Consider the following 19,811-nt stretch of genomic DNA (forward strand, 5'->3'; position numbering starts at 1 on the left):
CCACATGTTTTCTAAAGCAATGGTTTTCTAAACAATGAAAATTCACAGCGTACATGTAAAATTAAAGTGAGCTGCAAGTCGTCATAACTCATCGAACCTTTAGTATAAACGCGCCCGATCTCACGTCGGTGATGATGTACTGGGCAGAATTCACGGAAGATTCACGGTTTACCGATGAACCTCCGCAGCTTCGCCCACTCATCATCATTCACTCCGTGGATATGCTGTGATTTTTTTTTTGTACCAGTGCATCCCCCCCCCCCTCTGTTCTTCCTTTTTGTATCTGCTCCCGCAGATACTTACATGACGCATTCATGTCAATGAAATTCAGTTGGAAGTCGGCGCCTGTCTTGTGTGTTTGTTTTTCGTAATAGTGCTATTCTGCGCTGTTTATCTTCAGTATTAATGCGACATTGCAAACGTCCCCCCCCCCCCCCGCCCCCATGCTGGTGCTCCAACACGGCCGTTTCATTTACGTCAATGCAAGCCATACGCCTCGCCCACGTGACATGCGAGTCGCATCAGCGCCGCTGCCGCCACCGCTCCAGCTCTCCACTGACGACGGCGTCTTCGAACCCGGGTTGGAGCAGGAGCTCCTCGAGGAACCACAGCTGCCAGTGGCGGCCCCTGGCCGACACGAACGCGTACTGGCGGCCGCCCGACGTGCTCGAGTTGCAGCGGATGCGCACCGCATGCGCACCGGACAAGCAGCGCAGCGTCTCCTGCAAGCGGGCTGCGCCGTTGCCCACCTTCAGTAGACGCAGGAAAGCGGCACTCTGCACCTGCGTGACAGAGGAGACGAGGTGGTGACAACGGCAACACGTTAGGCGTGTGCAAGGGGACGGGGGGTCAGATAGCCCCCCTCCCCCCCCATCATCTGAGGGGGCGGGGGTGCGCCAAGTACAGCGCCATTTTTTTATACTCAGTCGAACCGAGGGGCGGCTCCAGGTGACTGCTTTTTTTTTTTAGGGGGGGGGGGTCCTTCGTCCCATTTGGGGTTGAGGGTATTAAGGGTGACGTCGCCGCCTCAGCAATGCATTTTAGAGGGTCATGCATATTTACAACAACCCAGAGGGGATTATGGCGGCGCCTAAGAAGCGTTCAGTGGAAATGTGCACAGGGAAGCAGAAAAGGGTGGAGAGATGAGGAGAGAGGTAGAGGACGGAAACAAAATTTCCCTCGCTTTAGTGTGTTTGTGTGTGTGTGTTTGTGCGCGCGTGTGTGTGCGTGCGTGCGCGGGAGGGGGGGGGGAGGGATGGATCGCCCCTACCGCCGCCCCTCTGGATCTGCCATTGGTCGGACCTACCCCGTCATTGTTTAATGCGCAGGATTATGGCCATGCAGGGTTTTGACGATAATGGCGGCCCGAGCACCGCTGATGTGCATTCCAAGAACTGTTTACTTCTGACCTCTGTCCCCCGAAAAGCCGGGGACCAAAGGCAGGCCGCTGTGACGAGCACGTAATAGCTTCACTTTTATGTTTGTATCCATTTGAGGCTTGTTTTCTTCCGGACTCGACCGACGCTGGGGAGGGGGCCTGTGATGAGACTTCGCCCCCCCCCCTCCACCCTAATAAAGAACTCTGCGCACGCCTGTGACAACGACGTAATAAGTTAACGTTGATGGAGTATTCTATCGAAACTTGTGGAGAAGTGTGAATGAAAAAAAAAACACACTTATTAAAGCAAAATGTAGAGAGAAAAAATCGCGGAACGTTCATTTCCAAGTATAATATCTCGAGCCTTTGTACGTTGGTTTGCGCGCGGGAAGCTCTCGAAGCTTGCTGGGTTCCCATAGAATGCAATGCAGACTCCTTTACCGAATTACCGAATCTACCAGAAAACAGTTAACTGCAGGCCAGCGTTGTAGCAAGGAATCTGTTGCGGAAGGGGACACGCCTTTGACCATGAAGTGAGCGCCGGGCAGGCGACCGCGTGTTGTGAGGCGTCATTCTACCCTAGGTAGAAAGTGAGGTGAGGGCACATGCCTAGGTTCTCCACCCCTTGGCTACGTTCCTGAACTGCACACGCCACTTCCAATTAACTCTTCGGTGGCGTGATAACTTGTGGAACACGTGACGACATGAAGCACGTGACGTAACGTCATGTACACGTCATCGTCTCCCGAGTATAACTTGAAAGATTCGATACGGGGCATGCAAAAGGGAACATGGCCAATATTCACAAACGTACCCTTACGCTAGAATATTTCACATAGAATAAAGTTCCAGTTAAACCTAGTGCATACATCACTAACGATGGCCAGGCACGTAGCCAGGATTTTTTTTTCGGGGGGGGGGGGGGGGGGGCAAGGCCTAATTGTGCGAAAGAAAGTCTTTCCATGGCAAAAACAAAAAAAAAGTTGCCTGGGAATATAGAAGGCTGGAAAAATTTCGGGAGGGGGGGCGGGCCCCCCGCCCCCCCCCCTTGCCTACGTGCCTGACGATGGCGGACGTCCAATGGCAAAAATACTTTCACGAACAAGTTCTGTGACCCCGCACACCAATTTTTTATTGAGAACCTGTAAATCAGCTCTGCAAATCACACTTCCCCACACAGCTAGTCCGCAAAGAGGCGCAGCACTCGAACTGCACAAGGGTAGCAGCACGTTGATGAAAAATAGCCGGGAAGTTATGTCGCGACGTTTGCGTGACGTTAAAAAGTATGCAACCTGGAATCGGTGGTAAGAACGAAAAATTGAAGGACGCTTGAGCATCGCCTCAGGAGTGGAACGCGATAGCGTAATCGGGCCCCGTTCGCATCGCCTTCTCAATCGCTAGCCTGGCTTCGGTTCTCGGTGGACACCTCAACAATGCCGCAAGGAAAGGAGCGTCTGTGCGAGTAACACTGGCCGTTTAAAACTATCCTAGAATGCCTACTGCAAGTACAGTTGCGAAGTTCCCACTACCCCATAATTCTTCCTTTTCCGAATCAGCCGAGTACTCACTACGCGTCCTTAAGGCAACACGCGAACCGACGCAGCTGCTCACTTTAGTGATGATGATGATGATGATGATTAAAAAGTGTTTGAGCACTTTGTAATGGGTGGGCCTTTAACTCGTTGTGCAATTCACAAGTCTTGATGCCTGGCGCTATATTCTACGCTTCTGCCACACAACATTACATGCATAAAAGAAGATTCTTCGTGTTACATGACATTCGTATAGGGTTTTTTTCGGAAGCAGTTCCAAACAGTGGTGTGGCTGTGTGGTAGAGCACATCCTTGCCACGCAGAAGGCCTGGGTTCGATTCCCACTCTGACAGAAGCTTTTAATTGTGGATTTTCTTCAATCTCAAAACAGCTTTTAACGCTATCGTGTTAATAGGTGGTTTACAGAGCCATCCCTTGCTTCGTGACCAGCAAATAGTGATACACATCAGGGTTCTCCCCAGAAATTTTTAGTGGTCCACATTTCATCATTTCTAGTCACACATTTCTGGCATCTATGACGCACATATAATACGGAAGCAAGGGCACTTGTGTTTTGGCGCTGGCAGTGGAGTTGGCGGTCTCTTAATCCACAATTAAGGCCACCTGTTCAGACTCCTTTTTACATAACCAGGTGGCAGGAGGCACGGATCGCTGGCATTGCACATGCACAGTTGCTATTGCTTCCTCTTCTGCGCATTTCAAGGGGGTCAATCGGAGCAGTGGGCGCCATTTCCAGCGCCGCCCACCGGAGAACTCATATCATACAGGTATACATGTATGCCTGTATGATGTGCACCTCCCTCCTTTCCATGGAGCAAACTGAGACGTTAAAGGGACGCTAAAGTGAAACAATGAATTGGTTTAACCTAATAAAGTGTGCTCTGAGAACTCTAATGTCGTTAATTTAACCATCATAGTTTTATTAAAGGAGGAGAGAATCAAGGTTGAAAATTCATGTTTAAATTTCGCGCCGAAATTCTCCTCGCATGACGTCACGGACTTCAAAAGTGTATTTTTCGTATTTTGGCAACATTGGCTCAATGAAATTTCCTGAAACTTAGTATGTTAAGTCTATGGCCCCCTCAGAGGACAATGTACTTCATTTTTATTGATTAGGAACTACATAGGACCTAGCAGATGCCGTCAATATCTATGATGCCATGACGTTTGGTGCGGGAAGTTCAAGGTGGTGTCGCCACCCACATGTTCTTTTTGCGCGTTTTCTCGCTTACCAAGCTTCTTGTCACAGCAAGCGAGGTCATCTTGGAATTGTGAAAGAGTAAATTGCTAATATGAGAAAAATCGTTTTCCTCTTTAGTGTCCCTTTAAGAACAGCTTGCAATCATCTTTTCATGCTGAAACTTCATTGAAGCATGCATGCTAGAGAGCATGACAACAAGCTCTTACCAGCACCCTGATTGGCCCATGCTCCTCCAGAACATCGACAGATTCATGACAGTCATGGCTCGATGTCAAATTCAGGTGACATGGAGACCCACACACCAATAGCTGGCTGTAGCGTCGCAGCGCAGCTACTGTGATCAAGTGTGCCTGCGAACATAGGTGCTGACACTGTTCGCAAAGTGAGCCAAGTGCTGGTGCATTTGCGAGGTATCTAAGGAATGCCAACACATAGGCAGCAGCAGTTCTGGGTGGCCAACCAAACAAACGTGCATGCCTTTCCAGATCCCTGTGCCAGTCCTCAGCTGAGAGTAGAGGCACTGCCTTGCAGGAACAAGCAAAACTCTTGAACAGCGAAGACAGGCATGCGCGACAGATCCCGGGCCCATTTGACCCCGATGTTTTCAGCAGGTTCTCTTTGGCAGCCCATCTGAGCACCACGTCGAGTGCAGCGGTGACCGGACTTGCACTGGACACAGACCTTGCCATCATTTCATTCATTCCTCGCAACAGTACCCTGGCCATCTGATAGCCTTGCACTTCCGAGCACTTGGCATCACTGTTCTTAATGAGCGTCAGCAACACATCTGACATGCACCAGGGGAAGCCCTGGCAGTTGACTTCCAAGGCATCATCTGCGTTGAAGGTTACCATGTACCATGCGGAAGCCATCTGCAGCACGGCCATCTTAACTTCCGTCCCGGAGAGATCACTATCTGGGAAGAGAGACTCGACATCGCGGAAGAACCGCTGCCTCATCTTCTCCACCAGCGTTTGAAACTGCTTCTGCACGTGAGCTTCAACGTTATACTTGTTGTTCCTGCCCCTGTGGTAGGGAGAAAGACTGCTCAGCAGTCCCGTGACAACTTCGGCTTCGCTAGCGATGCCGTATCTGTTAAGGATTTGATTCATAAGCTCCGTGTAGAGAGCCTTCGCCAGTCTGGCGGCACGCTCGTGTTTCCGCCAGTCTGGGTACTCAAAAGCGCTGTTACGTGCTCTGTGCTCAGTGCAGCTGCAAAAACCCGAGGTGATGAGTCCCCGGTTGAGTCTGTAAAGCTGTCCAAGGACCCTCGACGATCTGTAAGTGTCCTTGCTGCCCGTCTTCTCCATGAATTCGGGGTATCTGTACACGCGCTCCGATTTCTCCATACGTGCTGGGATGCCGGTTTTGGCAAAATCCAGGCTGGTAGCGATTTTCTTGGCCAGAGACAGGCACCGTTTCGAGAAGATTCCGTCTGGCAGCTGGTCTGCCCAGGCAAGGTGGGCGTTTGACATGAGGCCAATATTGTCGTTCTTGATGTAGTTGCATGTGAATGATATCATCTCTTCATCCTGCAAAATTGGTAGTTTAAAAAAGAGATAGCAATGAGGCGTTGAGCGATACTCGCTGAATATGGTCAGTTAAAAAATTTGAAGCGTTAACAACACGAGGTCAAATCAGTAAGTGTGACAATACAAGCATAAATTGATACAAGCCACCATAAATAATCCATCAAAGACAAATCGATTCTTGACTCTTCATAATCAAGACATGTTTTCCTTTGAAGAAAAATTGGCGTTGACAGTCCGTGAATGTCTCCCATTCATGAAAAGGAAGGTAGCTGAACTGGTACACTGAGGTTATTTGCAAGAAAGCAACATATCGATCATGCTTCTTGGGGTGTGCACGCCCTTCACGGGCCTGGTTCAGTTTGAGATTTAACGATCACCAACTCTGCCAAGGCGATATATAATGGCTTATATGATTGATGTCGATCACCTGTAGTACTTCACATCGCGTGTAAAGAAAACCATTGGATCACAGAAGAAAAGTGCAAGGTTCACGCCCGAAAAGGAGTTGAATTCTGCACCCTGTTGATCTCTCAGTAAACGAAACTCCTGCTATACAGAATATTTTTTCATGGCCCTTTCAGGTTCCGTTTAACGAGAGCCTACTGTACTTCAAATAGTACAGTGCAATTTACTTCTTTTTTTTACACTGTGTGACAAAATCTGGCTAGCTAAGCAACGTTGGCACCTGACCTGCAGACCTTTACTCTTCGTATCTGGAAATCTAAGTGCAGAATTGCCTTTCACCAATTGAGGATAAATTATCATGCAAATTATCATGCAAATTAATCTTCATGGCTAGAAACAATGTGAAGGCGTAGCTTCTATGTTTCACGTGGCACTGTAAGCTTCGAGGACTTTAAGGATGTTACGGTTACAGCTGCGCAAACACTGGAGTGGACCGTATTTTCAAATGGACGAAAGCTGAGAGTGAAACTCTTGACGAGCTGAACATACCAAGTCCTGCAGTGTGTCAGCTTTAAATGCATAGTCACTGAAAACCATGGGTGCAGCATTGTCGCCTGGGAAGAGCAGATCCTTTTCTGCTATGACCACATACTCGTCACCATCTAGGTCTGAACCTGCACGCAACATTGACAGAAAACGTCTGGAAGCTTTAAGCTATGAAGACATAAAGTTACCTGCAAATCTCACTGAGCCCCTTGTGAGTTATGTTAAAACCTACCTGCTTGAGCAAGATTCATAAAGGCATATTGATATCTACATTAATGTATGTGGCATCCCGTTTCTGCTGCTGTCTCTAGCTCTACCAAATGACACTCACTTAAACCAAACATGTCATTAAGCTTAAACTTAGCCCTAAACCAAATGTTACCAGAGCGGAGCGCAAACCCATAGCAGGTTACACGTAAATTAGCCAATAACTTGACTCCAGCACCCACTAACTTGACAATAACTTGTTATCTAGCTCCGGCATCCCACATTTTTTTAGTGCATTCAGTAGTACAATCCACAGGCAAAAAGAGGCTTGCAAAGTAGTAGAATATGCTACCTGATTGCACGCTTCAACGACACAGAAACACAAGATTATGATTATGCAAAAGTGTGCAAGATATTGCAAAATGCAGTAACCTACAAAGCGTACCTGACATCTCTTTAAATAAAGAGGATATTCAAGGATACATAGATTTTTCATGTGATGTTTTATTGAAATTTGGCAAGCAAAAGCACAAGAGAACAGGCTTGTTCTTATGATATAATAGCCAACATGATTAAATGGCATTAGCAACCATGACTGCTTCAAGTTTTTAATAAAGATGAGGTTTTTTTTTTATGTGTGTGTGATAGCTTTAACGTTAAGTCAGATAATGTAGGTAACATGCAATGATGCCATGCAGAAAGGTATGCAAAACACGATGAGCCTTCAAGGGAGTTCGTACCCAGCAGAGCAGAGCAAGCCATTCAGCATCTGTGAAAGTGACCTTGTAGCAGCATGACCAGAAGTTGTGTAATCGAATGGTGCTACTCACATCAGCCCATGTTTACAACATCAAGCATGCACTGTGGATTATCAATTACTTGAGACCAACAGCTAGTCACTGTGATAGTTTTCTAACTACAACATATGTTAAGTGCAATTAAGTAAAACATGCCTGCCTTTCTTGAATCAACTAGCTAATGCCCACATAATGCACCATAATGCACATAATGCACCATAATGCACATAATGCCCACATCAACATGCCCACATAATGCACCACAATGCACATAATGCCCACATAATGCACAATATGTGGGCATGGCTCCAAGTGGAAGCCTTTCTGTCTTTTGGTCAACCTACACTTTTCTTTTCCTTACTATTTCTATGGTTCAATTTTTAAATTTCCCTTGCACTTTCCCTGGCTTCATTATTGGGTGGTTCCATGTTGTTACAAAAAATGAAAATCTGGCTAGAGTGATCTGTCACTGACAGTATACCTTCCACGTGAATGGAAACAAGACTGTCATCCTAGGAAACAGAAGCTGCAAAGAGAAACAATGCAGGACAGGAATAACATAGACAACAACAAACTGAATGGCGCGCACACACTCCCGATTTGAGAGTGGACAGGACCCACCAGCCATTTCGTTGGGGTGTGGTCGGTGTCCCTTGGCCGGAAATACGATGCAGTCCCTGATGTGGCGCAATGCGGGCACGTCCACGGCCTTGAACTTGCGCACGTCGCCGGGGTGAAGGCACGGGCACTTGGTCACGAGCACAGTGCCTGTTCCAACAAAACCACAGCTTGCCATCTTTCAGTGAAACATTGCCACTGCATCTCCTTTAGCACTTAAAGAAAAAGAGATGTACAGTATGATGTTCTATCCAAAAACAGGCAATGCATCTGACATGCGGCTGCTCTGAACTGTTGAAGCTTGCTAAAAACTATTGTTTGGCACTACTGCTTGTACTGAGGATCATACAATGCATGTAGTATCGCATTTCTGAAAAGCAAGTTCTGAGCCATGGCATAAAAAACTGTAGAGGGATCCTCCATTCCAGCAATTCGCATAACCCTGTGCTTGAAAACCAGAGCATTAATACACTGGACCACCGAGTAGTGGGGACAATCTTAGCCTCTAGTGCAGCGTGCTTTGTCACTGCACAGCACTGGCTTTGCTTTCTAAATACTCTCAGTAAAACAGCGCCAGCGAAAACAACAGACCGGATGAGGAGAAGGACACGTCTGGTCTGTTGTTTTTACCGGCACTGTTTTACTGCGAATATGAACCAACTAGCCCAAAAATACGTCTTGATAAATACACTCTTTATTTTAAATTTCATGATGAAGTGATGGCTGCTTTGCTGGCCAGCAGAAAGGACACACACTAGAAGGCAGGGGGCATGTGCTATGCAGAAACAACAATACCCTCGCCACTTTTTTCACCCAGCCAGTTGGAGCTCATATTGAAAGTAATAGTACAACAGCAACATGTTGGACGATACACCAACCATGTGTCTATTGCTAATATTGCTGCTGAAGCAAGTATGTTTGTATTATATGTTAATTAATTTAACATCATGAAAAGAAATAGTAAAAACAATAAACAAAATAAAATGTTGCACAGCTGCAATGAGGTTTGGTTTTGCAAGTTCTTGGCACACACACGGTGTAGTAGCATCGTTTGACATCAGAATGCTAAATTGGCGCATTCTCAAAATCAACCATGTTCAGTGATGCCAAGAAAGCACTGGAGAATGTTAAGCACATCTTTCAGCTTGAACTTAATCTAGTGTTCATTGATAAAATTATGGCAGCTTCACGCTAGCGGTGCCAAGCCTGAAGGAAGTGCAGAGCTGGCCAGTCTGCCTTGTTTCTCTTTATTAGATGCGAAGTATCTTCAGGCGGAGCTCAATCCGGTGGTGGTGGTGGTGGTGGTGTGCGGCGTGGCCACCCTTACTGCGCATGCGCATACCCTCTCCACACACCTCCTCTCCACTCACCCTATCCCCTTCCCATCTCCACTTTCCCTCTCCCCTCACCCTCTCCACTTTCCCTCTCTCATACCCCTCCCCTTTCCACTCTTCCTCTGAAACACGGGCTAGACATGCCAAAATTCTTTCCTGCACGACGCCGCGATGAGCTCGAGCGCATGCCCGTCCCCTCCCCTTCTCTCTCCTCTCCTACGCTGCCCCCCTCTCGCCCGCCTGTCGACCGCGTTCCCCGCTCGCCCTGTGAGAATTAACGGCCAGGCTAGATGGAAGATACGACGCGCGTAGCGTCCCTCTTCGCGTTCCACGACGCGAGGTCGGTGGCATGCCCAACGAACGCCAACGGAACGCGATCGTGCAAGTGCTCCGGCTTCGCATCGCCTCATGGTCCCCTTTAGCGGGAGATGGTGTAATTTTTTGTTATCTTTCTTTCTCTCTCTCTTTCTCTACTCATTCTCTAGCAAACCAGGGTTATTGCATCCCATGCCGGACAAATCAGCGCACATGTTCTGGGAGCGAAGCAGAAGATGGCAAAGAAAAGGATGGAGAGAGCGCGTGCTGGTTCATGATGATGATAGTTTTCTGGTGGCGCCACATGGCATAACGAAAAGCTTAGCTCCACTGCAAAGCCATTTTATTCCGTCCTTACATTTCTGCCCACCTCGTGATAGGACTGGCTGCCAAGATGCCAAGACTTATCCCGTTTCCATTATCAGCGATAACGATAAAAAACGCAAGGTACCTGTAATGACCCTGGTGGTGGGCTTTGAGGTTTTGTCACCACTCCTTAAACTTGTGAACTGGACAAACACTTGGCCGTACTCTAGGGTGCTCGTTTCGTCCAGAACGCCCAGCATGTTGCGTCCACTGTCCTCGGGTACTGCTATGTGGCTCTTGCTCTTGAGATTAGCTGCAAAAATCACAGATGCTCAGTTTCCTGGACAGGTTCATTTAACATGCATTTCTGTTTATTTTTACTGCACATTCCTTGTACCAAATATATACATTTTTTAAATTACCGCGAGTTACCCTAACAAGAACGTTCATGTGTGCGAAGCATCAGTCGCTAATGCTCATGCATGGGAGAGTCGATTTGTACCTCAGCAGAAACGTCACATATGAGTCATATGAGCCTTCAGTGATCAACTTTCTCTGTGCAAAACTACGAACAGCACTGGACATGGCGAGGAAAGACACATACAGAAAACATCAGCGCGTGTCTTTTGTCGCCAAGTCCAGTACTGTACGTCGTGTCCGATAACATCAGCATATGTCTTTCCTCGCCGTGTCCAGTACTGCTTGTAGTTTTGCGCAAAGAAAGTTGATCACGTTTAACCAACTAGCCCATTGACAGGTGTTTCATAAGTACACTACCGTACAATTTGACTGAAATGCAAGGTTCTTTCTGCCTGATTTTACGTAAGAATTGCTATTTTGCCAGCCTCAGTGGTTGGCCCGTGTCACTGGGGGCCAATAACCCTATGCCGTACCACTTCACAGTTCTCACTATCCTGCCAGCATCGCTATACTGCCAGGGCCAGGGTTGAGAGCGACATGCCACTCTACCAATGACATCACACATGACGTTTCAGCTCAGGTCACATGACCCCAAGCTGTTGAGGTGCAAGTACTGTTTACCCTCATGAACAGGCAGCACTAACCAACAGTAGTCGACACTAGCCATCATTAGCGAAGAGTTGGCCAACACTAACACACTATTTCCTTGTGACTGTTATGTATTCATAAACTATTCTATGAGTGTTCGATATCCAATTTGGTTCGCTTTCGGCACTATTCAATTTGGCCTCAAAAATCACTATTCGCACACCTCTAATGTATGGTCGTGTGAGCAATATGTGAGAGAACACCAAGTTCATGCTTAAGCAATAATTAGCCCTCGTTATGTACTGATGTGAATATGACGTATCGATTTGCAAGCGGTACCTTTCTGCTTGAAGTGTTGGCGTTACGAATACATTTAGTGCTTGTCAACTGCGTTTAGACACCATGATCTCCTGAAGGTAATTTCAGCGTTTCCTTTTATATTGTTCATGACTGTACACCTTTGTCTTCAAGCATCGCAATTAGCTACCAGTTACAACTTGAAAATGTCTGCCATGCACATTCAAACTCATTTTTATTCTTTTCTAAATTTTATCATGATCAGGATCCCCTACGAGTACTCAAAGGTCATTTGGATTTACACGGTGGTGATAAAAAAAAGGGCCACTCACCTATCATGCTATTGTAAACAGCCAGCAACAATGAGCGAATGAAGGGCTCCCTTGTCAGGACCATGCCTTGTCTGCGAAACTTGATGAGGGGCAGATGGCCCGTACGGATGCGAACGCTGAGCACCTGCAAGGCGTCATCGTCGCTGACAAAGGCATCGCACAGACGAAGCACCATGTTCTGCTGCAAGTGTAGGAACACGCGACCCGGAACTCCAAGCTGCTCCAAGATGGTGATCAGGGGCCGGTTGAGGTACACTGGACCTGCCAGAAACAAGCACGCTACAGAACCCAGGGCAACCTGTTGAATGGAATTACCTACCGTCATCAACAGTAAACATACGTGATTCAATCCTTTTCAAAAGCGTTTTAGTTCACGTGAGTATATTACAACCTAAGCAAAAATGTTAGCTCTGCCCACAGAACGGTGGTGTGCCTGCCCTTTACCTGCAAAAGACGGTTGTGCTAGCTAGTTTCTCCTTGAACAGTAAGTACTTTTTCTCGCCTAATGTAAATACTACACATATTAAGAGTTAAAGGTTTGTCGTTATTACCTAAAACATTAAGTTTGGCTGAGCAGCAATGTCAAAATCCCTTTCGAAATTTACCAGGACGTTCAAGTTTCCAACCTAAAACCATCGACACAAAGGTGTGTCTGTATGAGAAACTATCTGAAACACTCAAGGAAAATGAGTGAGTGCGATTGGATGGAGCACATATGCAAATTCTGTGTGGGAGGGACAACAATGGCTGTGGGTGGAGCTTACATTTTTTTTCTTAGGTTGTATCCGAGTATAGTGCTGTACGATTCATACATTGTTGCTGGTGTTCTGAACTAGTGCTCTTTTACATGTTATTATTACACATTCATACTGGATTCACTAAACTGAGCTTTATGTTTTATGTTGCAGGTGTTTGAATCAGTGCCATCTTTTACATTTTGTTATTATTACATGTTGCTACTGTACTCAATACATTGATTTTTATGTTTTTTCTCTTCCTAGTTTGCTATTCGTTACAAATACTAGTGTTCGTGCCCCTCCCCTCTATAATGTACTGTATGTACCTTGAGGGCATTATAGATAAACAAACAAATAAGTTAATTAATAAACAAATAAATAAATCCCTCACATGCTTTTCATAGTGATCACAAAGAACTGTGTAGTAGAAAAAAGAAGGGAGAAACAAAGTGTGCCAGCCATGTAGTCTTTTTTGTCCACTATGCTCACAGTTCTAAGCTGGGTTAGCTGTTCTGCTTGCAAGTCATGTAAAGCCAAGTTTATTTTTTCATTCAGCAATAAAGGGGGGACCAGCTGCATAAAAGCTTCTGAAGAAACAAGTTGTCATCAAGTTGACATGGCGAACCAGTTCAGTTGACGGGACAGATGAAACATGCTACTGTCTTGTCTGCTTCACCAATCCAATATTCTGCCCAGTTCATAAACCGGCAAACTCACTGCTGAGTCCATTCATTATACTCAGAAGTGTGCTCCATGCCAAAAGCTGTTTTTAAAATTGTGTCGTCAAAGAAAAAAAATTTCATATAGGGCCCATACGAACTATACTCTCTTAGAGAAAGCAGTTTCACAAACCACACAAAAAACTGGGCAATACATATTACTTACCGCTTAGAAAGACATGAACAAACAGCAATATATTTCATTCGATCGAAGATATGGTAGCTCTTTCTCAACAATTAATACAGCATAAGATCATATATGTTTGTTTTCACTAAAATTCACGATAACTCACACTTGTGTGCCAAGACATCTGAGACGTAGTACACACAACCTCAGGGAAAGCCAGTTTACCGTACAGCAGCGTTAAACAAACTACAGTTCTAAACTACGTGTACATGCCGTCCCAACTTATGTAAACCATTTTCCTTGAGTTCACACTGAATCTAACGATATGAAATTCATCAAGCTGATCATCTAATGAAATCTTGCTTCTTACCTTGCTTGTTATTACTCATTTTGTAACATCATACTAATGATCTAGGTTTTCTTTCTCCTGTAATCATTTGTTGCTATAGTTGTCACTCTATGGCAGCTGTTGTGTACTGCTGTGTAAGAAATTTGTATTATTTATTCTGACCATACAAGTGCATCTCAGGTGCCTGGTGTGTTCCTTATGCAAAACTGTATGCTGCTAGATTGGCACCATTACATATGTTTATTAGATGTCCAAGGGTAATGAATGAATGAACGAACAAACTTCGTACCGACAACTTGAAGAAATGGTGCTGGCATAGAAACGTACGTGGTGCAGACACCTGCACAATTTCGAGGCTGTCCGATGTCGAGCAGTGAAACTTCTTCATGCTTTCGCGCAGCAGGAGTTGATCACCGTGCAATTTCGGATTCAGGCATAGCACGCCTTTGTAACCAGCATAGCGAATCTGAATGGCTGATGGTAGTTCTGCCAGGCCCAGCTGTTTGCATGCCTGCATAATTCCAGTGCTATAAACACACTCAGGGAACACAGAAGAACTATAGAGTAACACTATGTCAGTTTAGCTGTAAAGTATTTTTTTAACTAGATTTGCACTTGCAGTATGACTTGGATAGCTAAAACTGATTTGATGGTTCAGAGGCTATCATGATGGAAATCTAAAACATTTTAATAGCAGCGTGTAACAAATGTATGTTTATAATGAACATGAGATATAACAAATGTCAGGTACACATCAGTAACCTACTTTGAAAAGTTATAGCAACTATTCCACAGATTGTTTTCATAATGCAAAATGGTTGTTTGTTTTATAAAGGGTAAAAAATGAATAGAAGAGCTTTCCCTTTTAAATCCTAAAAAATTAGGTGGGTTGTATCAGGTAGGAAGTTCTTTTTTTTTAAATTTATGTTTCTATTACAGTTTGCTGACCCTGTCCATCGTGTATGGGCTTATATGGCTGTCTCTCTGCAAAACATGCATATCACTGGACACGTAAGCATATCGACAATGAAAGAAAAATAATGCCATGGGCAAACGTCAAATGGCCAGACAAAGAGTATTCATTGCACAAAGAAACAAACCTTTCTCATTAGTGACCTCGAGATCATGCCGATGCCGTCGGAGAAAACGTAAGGGTTGCCCGACTGCGGATGCCTGCCACCCACAATATCCGGCAGGTCCTGCTTTGCCCCACTGTCTAGAGGGACGCGCACAGTCTCTTCTGTGGACGAGAAGCATTGGCCCATGCGAGCCATCTTGTAGCCCACGTTTGGAATCTGGTGCACATCACCTATCCAAGCCCTGATGTCTTGCGCCGACTTGCCGCTTCCATCCTGGATTTAAAAGGAGCACACGCCAACAGTTATAGTGAGATAATTGCGCTGAAGTTGAAGGAGTATTGGTTATTGTTTTCAATGTTGTACAAACTATTTCACATATATTGCTCTCATGTAGGGAATGACACCTCACAAGTACGAGGGTTTGGAAATTGGCACGTTAAACCCCAGATAGTATTATATTACTATTTAACATATAATGTAATCAAGGATTCGATGAACAGAATTGCCTGGTGAGGAAAGTTTACAGCAGAAGAAAGTGTATGCTTGCCAAATAAAAGTGAAACTTACATTGACATTTTGGCACCTATGTGGGTGACTTGATCACAAAACAAAATGCACAGCCAACAGCAATTATATATGCACTTGACATAACAATTTCGAACAGATATCAGGAGAGGGTGCCTAGATATATTCATAGCAGGGGCAGCAAACTGTACAATTCGAAATAGGGCCTGCATGATTACAGGCGTGTGGACCACTCTGTTAGAAAAAGATGAAGCGATATATTGAGAAGCTGCATAGCAGTTGGCTTGGTATGACAATGGCACTTATTAAAAGTATATATATATATATATATATATATATATATATATATATATATATATATATATACACACACACACACACACACACACACACACACACACACACACGCACACACACACACACACACACACACACACACACACACCGCAAGAGTGCTGTTCTTCATTCTTCAGCTTGTAACGAAGCAGAAAACTGGGCGAGTAGGTATGTATTCAATTGTGACCAGTGATGGCACAGAATAAAGAATATTGAGCTATGGGTGAATTAAACCACCTCTGTACTCAATATTTATTCACTTAGCTTGACACGTGCCAGGCATTGTTAAAGACATTTGCATTGGCAGAAACACTGCAAAGTTTAACGGAATGTTCAACATCCCAATAATGACATCAATAGCAAAATAATATATTTGTATTTTTTCTATTGCTTGTAGCTTATAATTAACTTATGCATGTACTTTGAGTTGGTGATTATGTGTTTTTTCATGCAAGAACGCATCATGATCAACTTCAGAATAAACACATTTATAATTACTCCATAATTATCATGGATCCTAGAACATGTATGAAGCGAAATACCCTAAATTTTCTTGAGAGTAGACTCATTCGATGAAGACAAGTCCCCTTGTCGAAACTTTCGCTATAGCAATTGCTTTTCTCATTTGATGATTTATCAGTTGTACACACTGTATTTCTCGTGTAATTCTTCTCAAGAGATTAGGGTCAGCTGTAAGCATCTTTAATCAAATGGCTCACCTTTGTGTATAGCCATACGCCATGGTCGCGAAGCTGGCTCGCAGAGCTTCCGAGGTATCGGTAGTGGCGACCTGCAATAGAGACTCCTGCTCGAAGGAGAGATGCCACAGTGGTTTCGAGGATTTCATCCACGTTTTGGCTGAACATGAGCGTGTGTGAGAGGTAATCGTGATTGTCGTCGCGGAACGTCACACGTAGGGCGTGCTCCGGATCGAAACTACGAAGCACCCTGTTCTGGCAATGCACTTCGGGAGGAAGGAGGATGAAGTTCGATGGAGTGGCAATCGCGCGCCGCACCCAACAGCAGTTGTTGGGAACCTCTAGTGGCACATAGCTTGCATGAAACTTTACGAAAAGGGCCGGAAGTGCTGTCCGGAGCGTGAAGATGCAGCCGTTTTCGATGGAGAGATAAAGAGCGATGAAAGCCTGCTCAAGCGCACTCTCGTTAGCCCTGGCGCACTTCTGCATGAATGTAAGCAATGCTTTGTGGTCGTCATCTCGCTGCAGTGTCATCTGCACCAAGACGTCGTTGCTCCTCTGCAGGAGTACACTCAGTGCATACTGACACGGAAACTGCAACAGGGGTGCCATTGCAGTCATGACCTTGCATTTGGTGCTTTCCACACAATGACCAACGCTTTTAGTTTTGACAGGGGCGTACACTGTCCTTACTTTTCTCCCGCAACGGTCACTGAGGCGTGTGACCGCTCGTCTAACTTTGATGCCATCAGCCACGCACAGCTTCACAGTCGAATACCCAGCAAGGTTGGCGCTATTTAAGTTAGTAATGCAGGAGCATCCAATGTTCAGTGTCCTTTCAAACCTCATTCGATCGCAGCTCTTGTGCGGCTTAGCGCTCTGCGAGAGGTAGACATCTTCAAGGGTGAGCTGTACTTGCCTATGAATCAGGGGAAAGGTCTTAACATGCAGGTAAACTTCTGTGGCCTCTTCTGCCGCATTGACAACCACGCGGTAGATGTCATCATACTTTATGAGAAGCCTGTATATGGTTCGAAGCTTTGCACATTTGTGCTGAAGCGTGAAATAGACCTGCATAAGTTTCTGGTCGTGCTTAAATGAGCAATCCACCCTCAGGTACGTGCTCCCCATAATTTTGGTGATATTATGTGCTTCAGCAAATGTACAAAAGCCAATATATGTTCCAAATGCAATAGATTTGACCGATACGTCTTCTTGTGGAATGAAGTCGTTCCAGAGGCTCCCGGAGCAATCAGGCACCAGCCACTGGAGAGTGCTTGTAAGTGTACGATCTGTTAGTCCCCGAAGGCACCACTGACTGACAACAGTTTCGCTCGCTGTCTTGAGCTGTTTCATGGACAGTGTAGTAAATTCAAGTTGACATGTTACGTACTGTATTTCATCCTCATAGATGCCCTCAGCGGCAGATTTTTGCTGCAGCTGAGACATGTGCAGCGATGCTAACGACAAGTCGACATACTTCGTGAAAAAGCTCCTGAGAGCTGGCAAGTACAGCTGGCAATCAACACCAGGTCCATTGCACCAATAGCAAGTAAAGGAAAGAATTGTTTTCCCTGGATTAGCCATGTTGACGGGCAATGTTGAAATGTCACTTCCCAGCAAGAATCTGCACAAGACAAGACCATGAAACTTTATGCAATATTTATTTACGAATAAACACTTACAATACTATCCTGCATTTCAGAATACAGCAAGACATGAAGGAAAGGCAAGGAAAGAAGGTTAAACAGAACAACTATCTGGTTTGCTGCCCTACATAAGAGGATTGAGGGGTGGGAGAGGCTAGACAAGGAGAGAAGAGCACAGCACGGGCACACAATCACTGCTACAGTCCATGCAGATTTGGAGCTCGCAGGAACAGCAATAACACATTCGCAGCCCTTTGCTTTAATGGCTTACAAGTTCAAAATTCTAATTTCAGAACTGGAAGACCACATGCACAAAAGGAAAATATATTCGGAATAAAGACGATAATTTGCACCGAGGACTAAAGCACATGGGAATATTCACGCACGCACAGCAAGTTGTAATGCCCTGTGACTGATTTATCAAGTGCTGACAGTACTGTTACCACAGCATGCAAATGTTTTGCACAGATGATCATAGCATCTGCTGCGTGTTTGTGAACACCTTCACAATGAGTGAGGTAGAATGCACGCACATGCTATGGCAGTGTGCTATGACAGCTCCGAGTAAAACGTACGTAAAATCTAACGCAGCATCGTTTGTATGAAAAAAAAAAGCTGCAAAAGTGACACGGTGACATAATGAACTTATCTTCATGAAGCATGCAATGTACAAAGTTAAAACGTAAACATTGTGACAGAGATCTGTCTGGTTGGGTTAAATAATTCTAGAAGCAGAAATGGCTCCACCCAGTTTTTGAAATGGACTCGTTTCGGGACTTGTTTGGTACCTTCCTCAGGGGACGATTGTATATGGGTTGTGGAAGCAGCATCGCTTCTTATCATCTCACCTCGGCTTGCCCTATTTCATCGCCTCGCGCAGGCAATGCACATGTACAGAGGCCACCGTTCCCAGCGAGTGGGTCATGTTCCCAGGGGTATTCAAGATGTGCCACGACTATTGTAGGGGCCTTCTTCCCAGGCTCGTTTAGGTGTCACTCACAGAAGTGCCATCAAAACCAATTTTATGATTACGCTCCTCATAGCGCAGTGCAAGTGCACTGTGAGAAGCGCAGAAATGCAAAGCTCTTGCACAGCGTGCGCTCGCAATAATTTTGATATTATGCACTTCAGTAATGGTGTTCAGGATGTGCCACGACTAGAGTTGTAGCACATCCAGAACTGCTTCCAGAGGTGTTCTGGACTAGAGTCGCGGCACATCCAGAACACCCCTGGAAACAGGAGCGGCGCCAGGGCTTCTTTACTGGGGAGGCACCCACGGCAAGCGAGTTCCTGCGGTGGGGCAAGCAGGGAGGAGTGGGGCACGCGAAAATTTAGGGGAGCGGCCGCCCCACCGTGCCTCCCCCTGGCGCCACCCCTGCCTCGGAACATGAACCACTCGCTGGAACACAGTGCGCGACGCAATGGAAAGGGGAAGCCCAGATGAGGGGAAGGGACCGAACGCGTCCCGGAACGTCGGGTCCATTTCGAAAGCTGTGGCTGCTGCCATTTTCCACTTCCAGAAAGTACAGGTACACGAGTCGTTACGGCGACTCTTGCGACAGCACGACTGCAGCCACGAGCAAGCTCCATGAAGATATCCCAACAGCATACTTCACAATCCGCAAGCTAGCAACGGTTCGCTTTGCATTACAGATACCGTTTCGTACATAACGTGACGCTAAAACATGGTGCGCGATGACATTCTTGAGATTAGTGATCATAATATTTCGACTAGTTTTGACCGCTTTGACGGCTTTGGCCTT

At 45.7% G+C, this 19,811-nt stretch overlaps 1 protein-coding gene across 2 annotated transcripts; it reads right to left on the reverse strand.

Annotated features, from left to right (window-relative positions):
- Window positions 1–253: 253 nt before the first annotated feature.
- LOC119404959 (uncharacterized) lies at window positions 254–19,415 on the reverse strand. 2 transcript variants are annotated; one of them, XM_037671689.2, is made up of 9 exons: window positions 16,421–19,415; window positions 14,862–15,113; window positions 14,089–14,272; window positions 11,830–12,090; window positions 10,338–10,505; window positions 8,241–8,387; window positions 6,619–6,743; window positions 4,339–5,664; window positions 254–782 (listed from the first exon to the last, which is right to left on the reverse strand). In XM_037671689.2, exons 1-9 carry the CDS (start codon window positions 17,984–17,986, stop codon window positions 522–524), a joined length of 4,290 nt encoding a protein of 1,429 aa, XP_037527617.1. In that variant the 5' UTR covers window positions 17,987–19,415; the 3' UTR covers window positions 254–521. The 2 variants fall into 2 exon arrangements, with proteins under 2 accessions (XP_037527617.1, XP_049275098.1); XM_049419141.1 differs by lacking the exon at window positions 8,241–8,387.
- Window positions 19,416–19,811: the final 396 nt, after the last annotated feature.

This window comes from Rhipicephalus sanguineus, chromosome 9 (genome assembly GCF_013339695.2).
Source record: "Rhipicephalus sanguineus isolate Rsan-2018 chromosome 9, BIME_Rsan_1.4, whole genome shotgun sequence".
NCBI classification, from domain to species: domain Eukaryota; kingdom Metazoa; phylum Arthropoda; class Arachnida; order Ixodida; family Ixodidae; genus Rhipicephalus; species Rhipicephalus sanguineus.

Excerpts from the sequence above, each read along its gene's own strand:
- LOC119404959 (XM_037671689.2), bottom strand. The coding sequence starts at position 17,986 with ATGGCTAATCCAGGGAAAACAATTCTTTCCTTTACTTGCTATTGGTGC. Across the intron at positions 8,388-10,337 it reads CACCACCAGGGTCATTACAG|GCACTGTGCTCGTGACCAAG; the intron begins GTACCTTGCGTT and ends TTGTTGGAACAG. Across the intron at positions 783-4,338 it reads ATGGGCCAATCAGGGTGCTG|GTGCAGAGTGCCGCTTTCCT; the intron begins GTAAGAGCTTGT and ends TCTGTCACGCAG.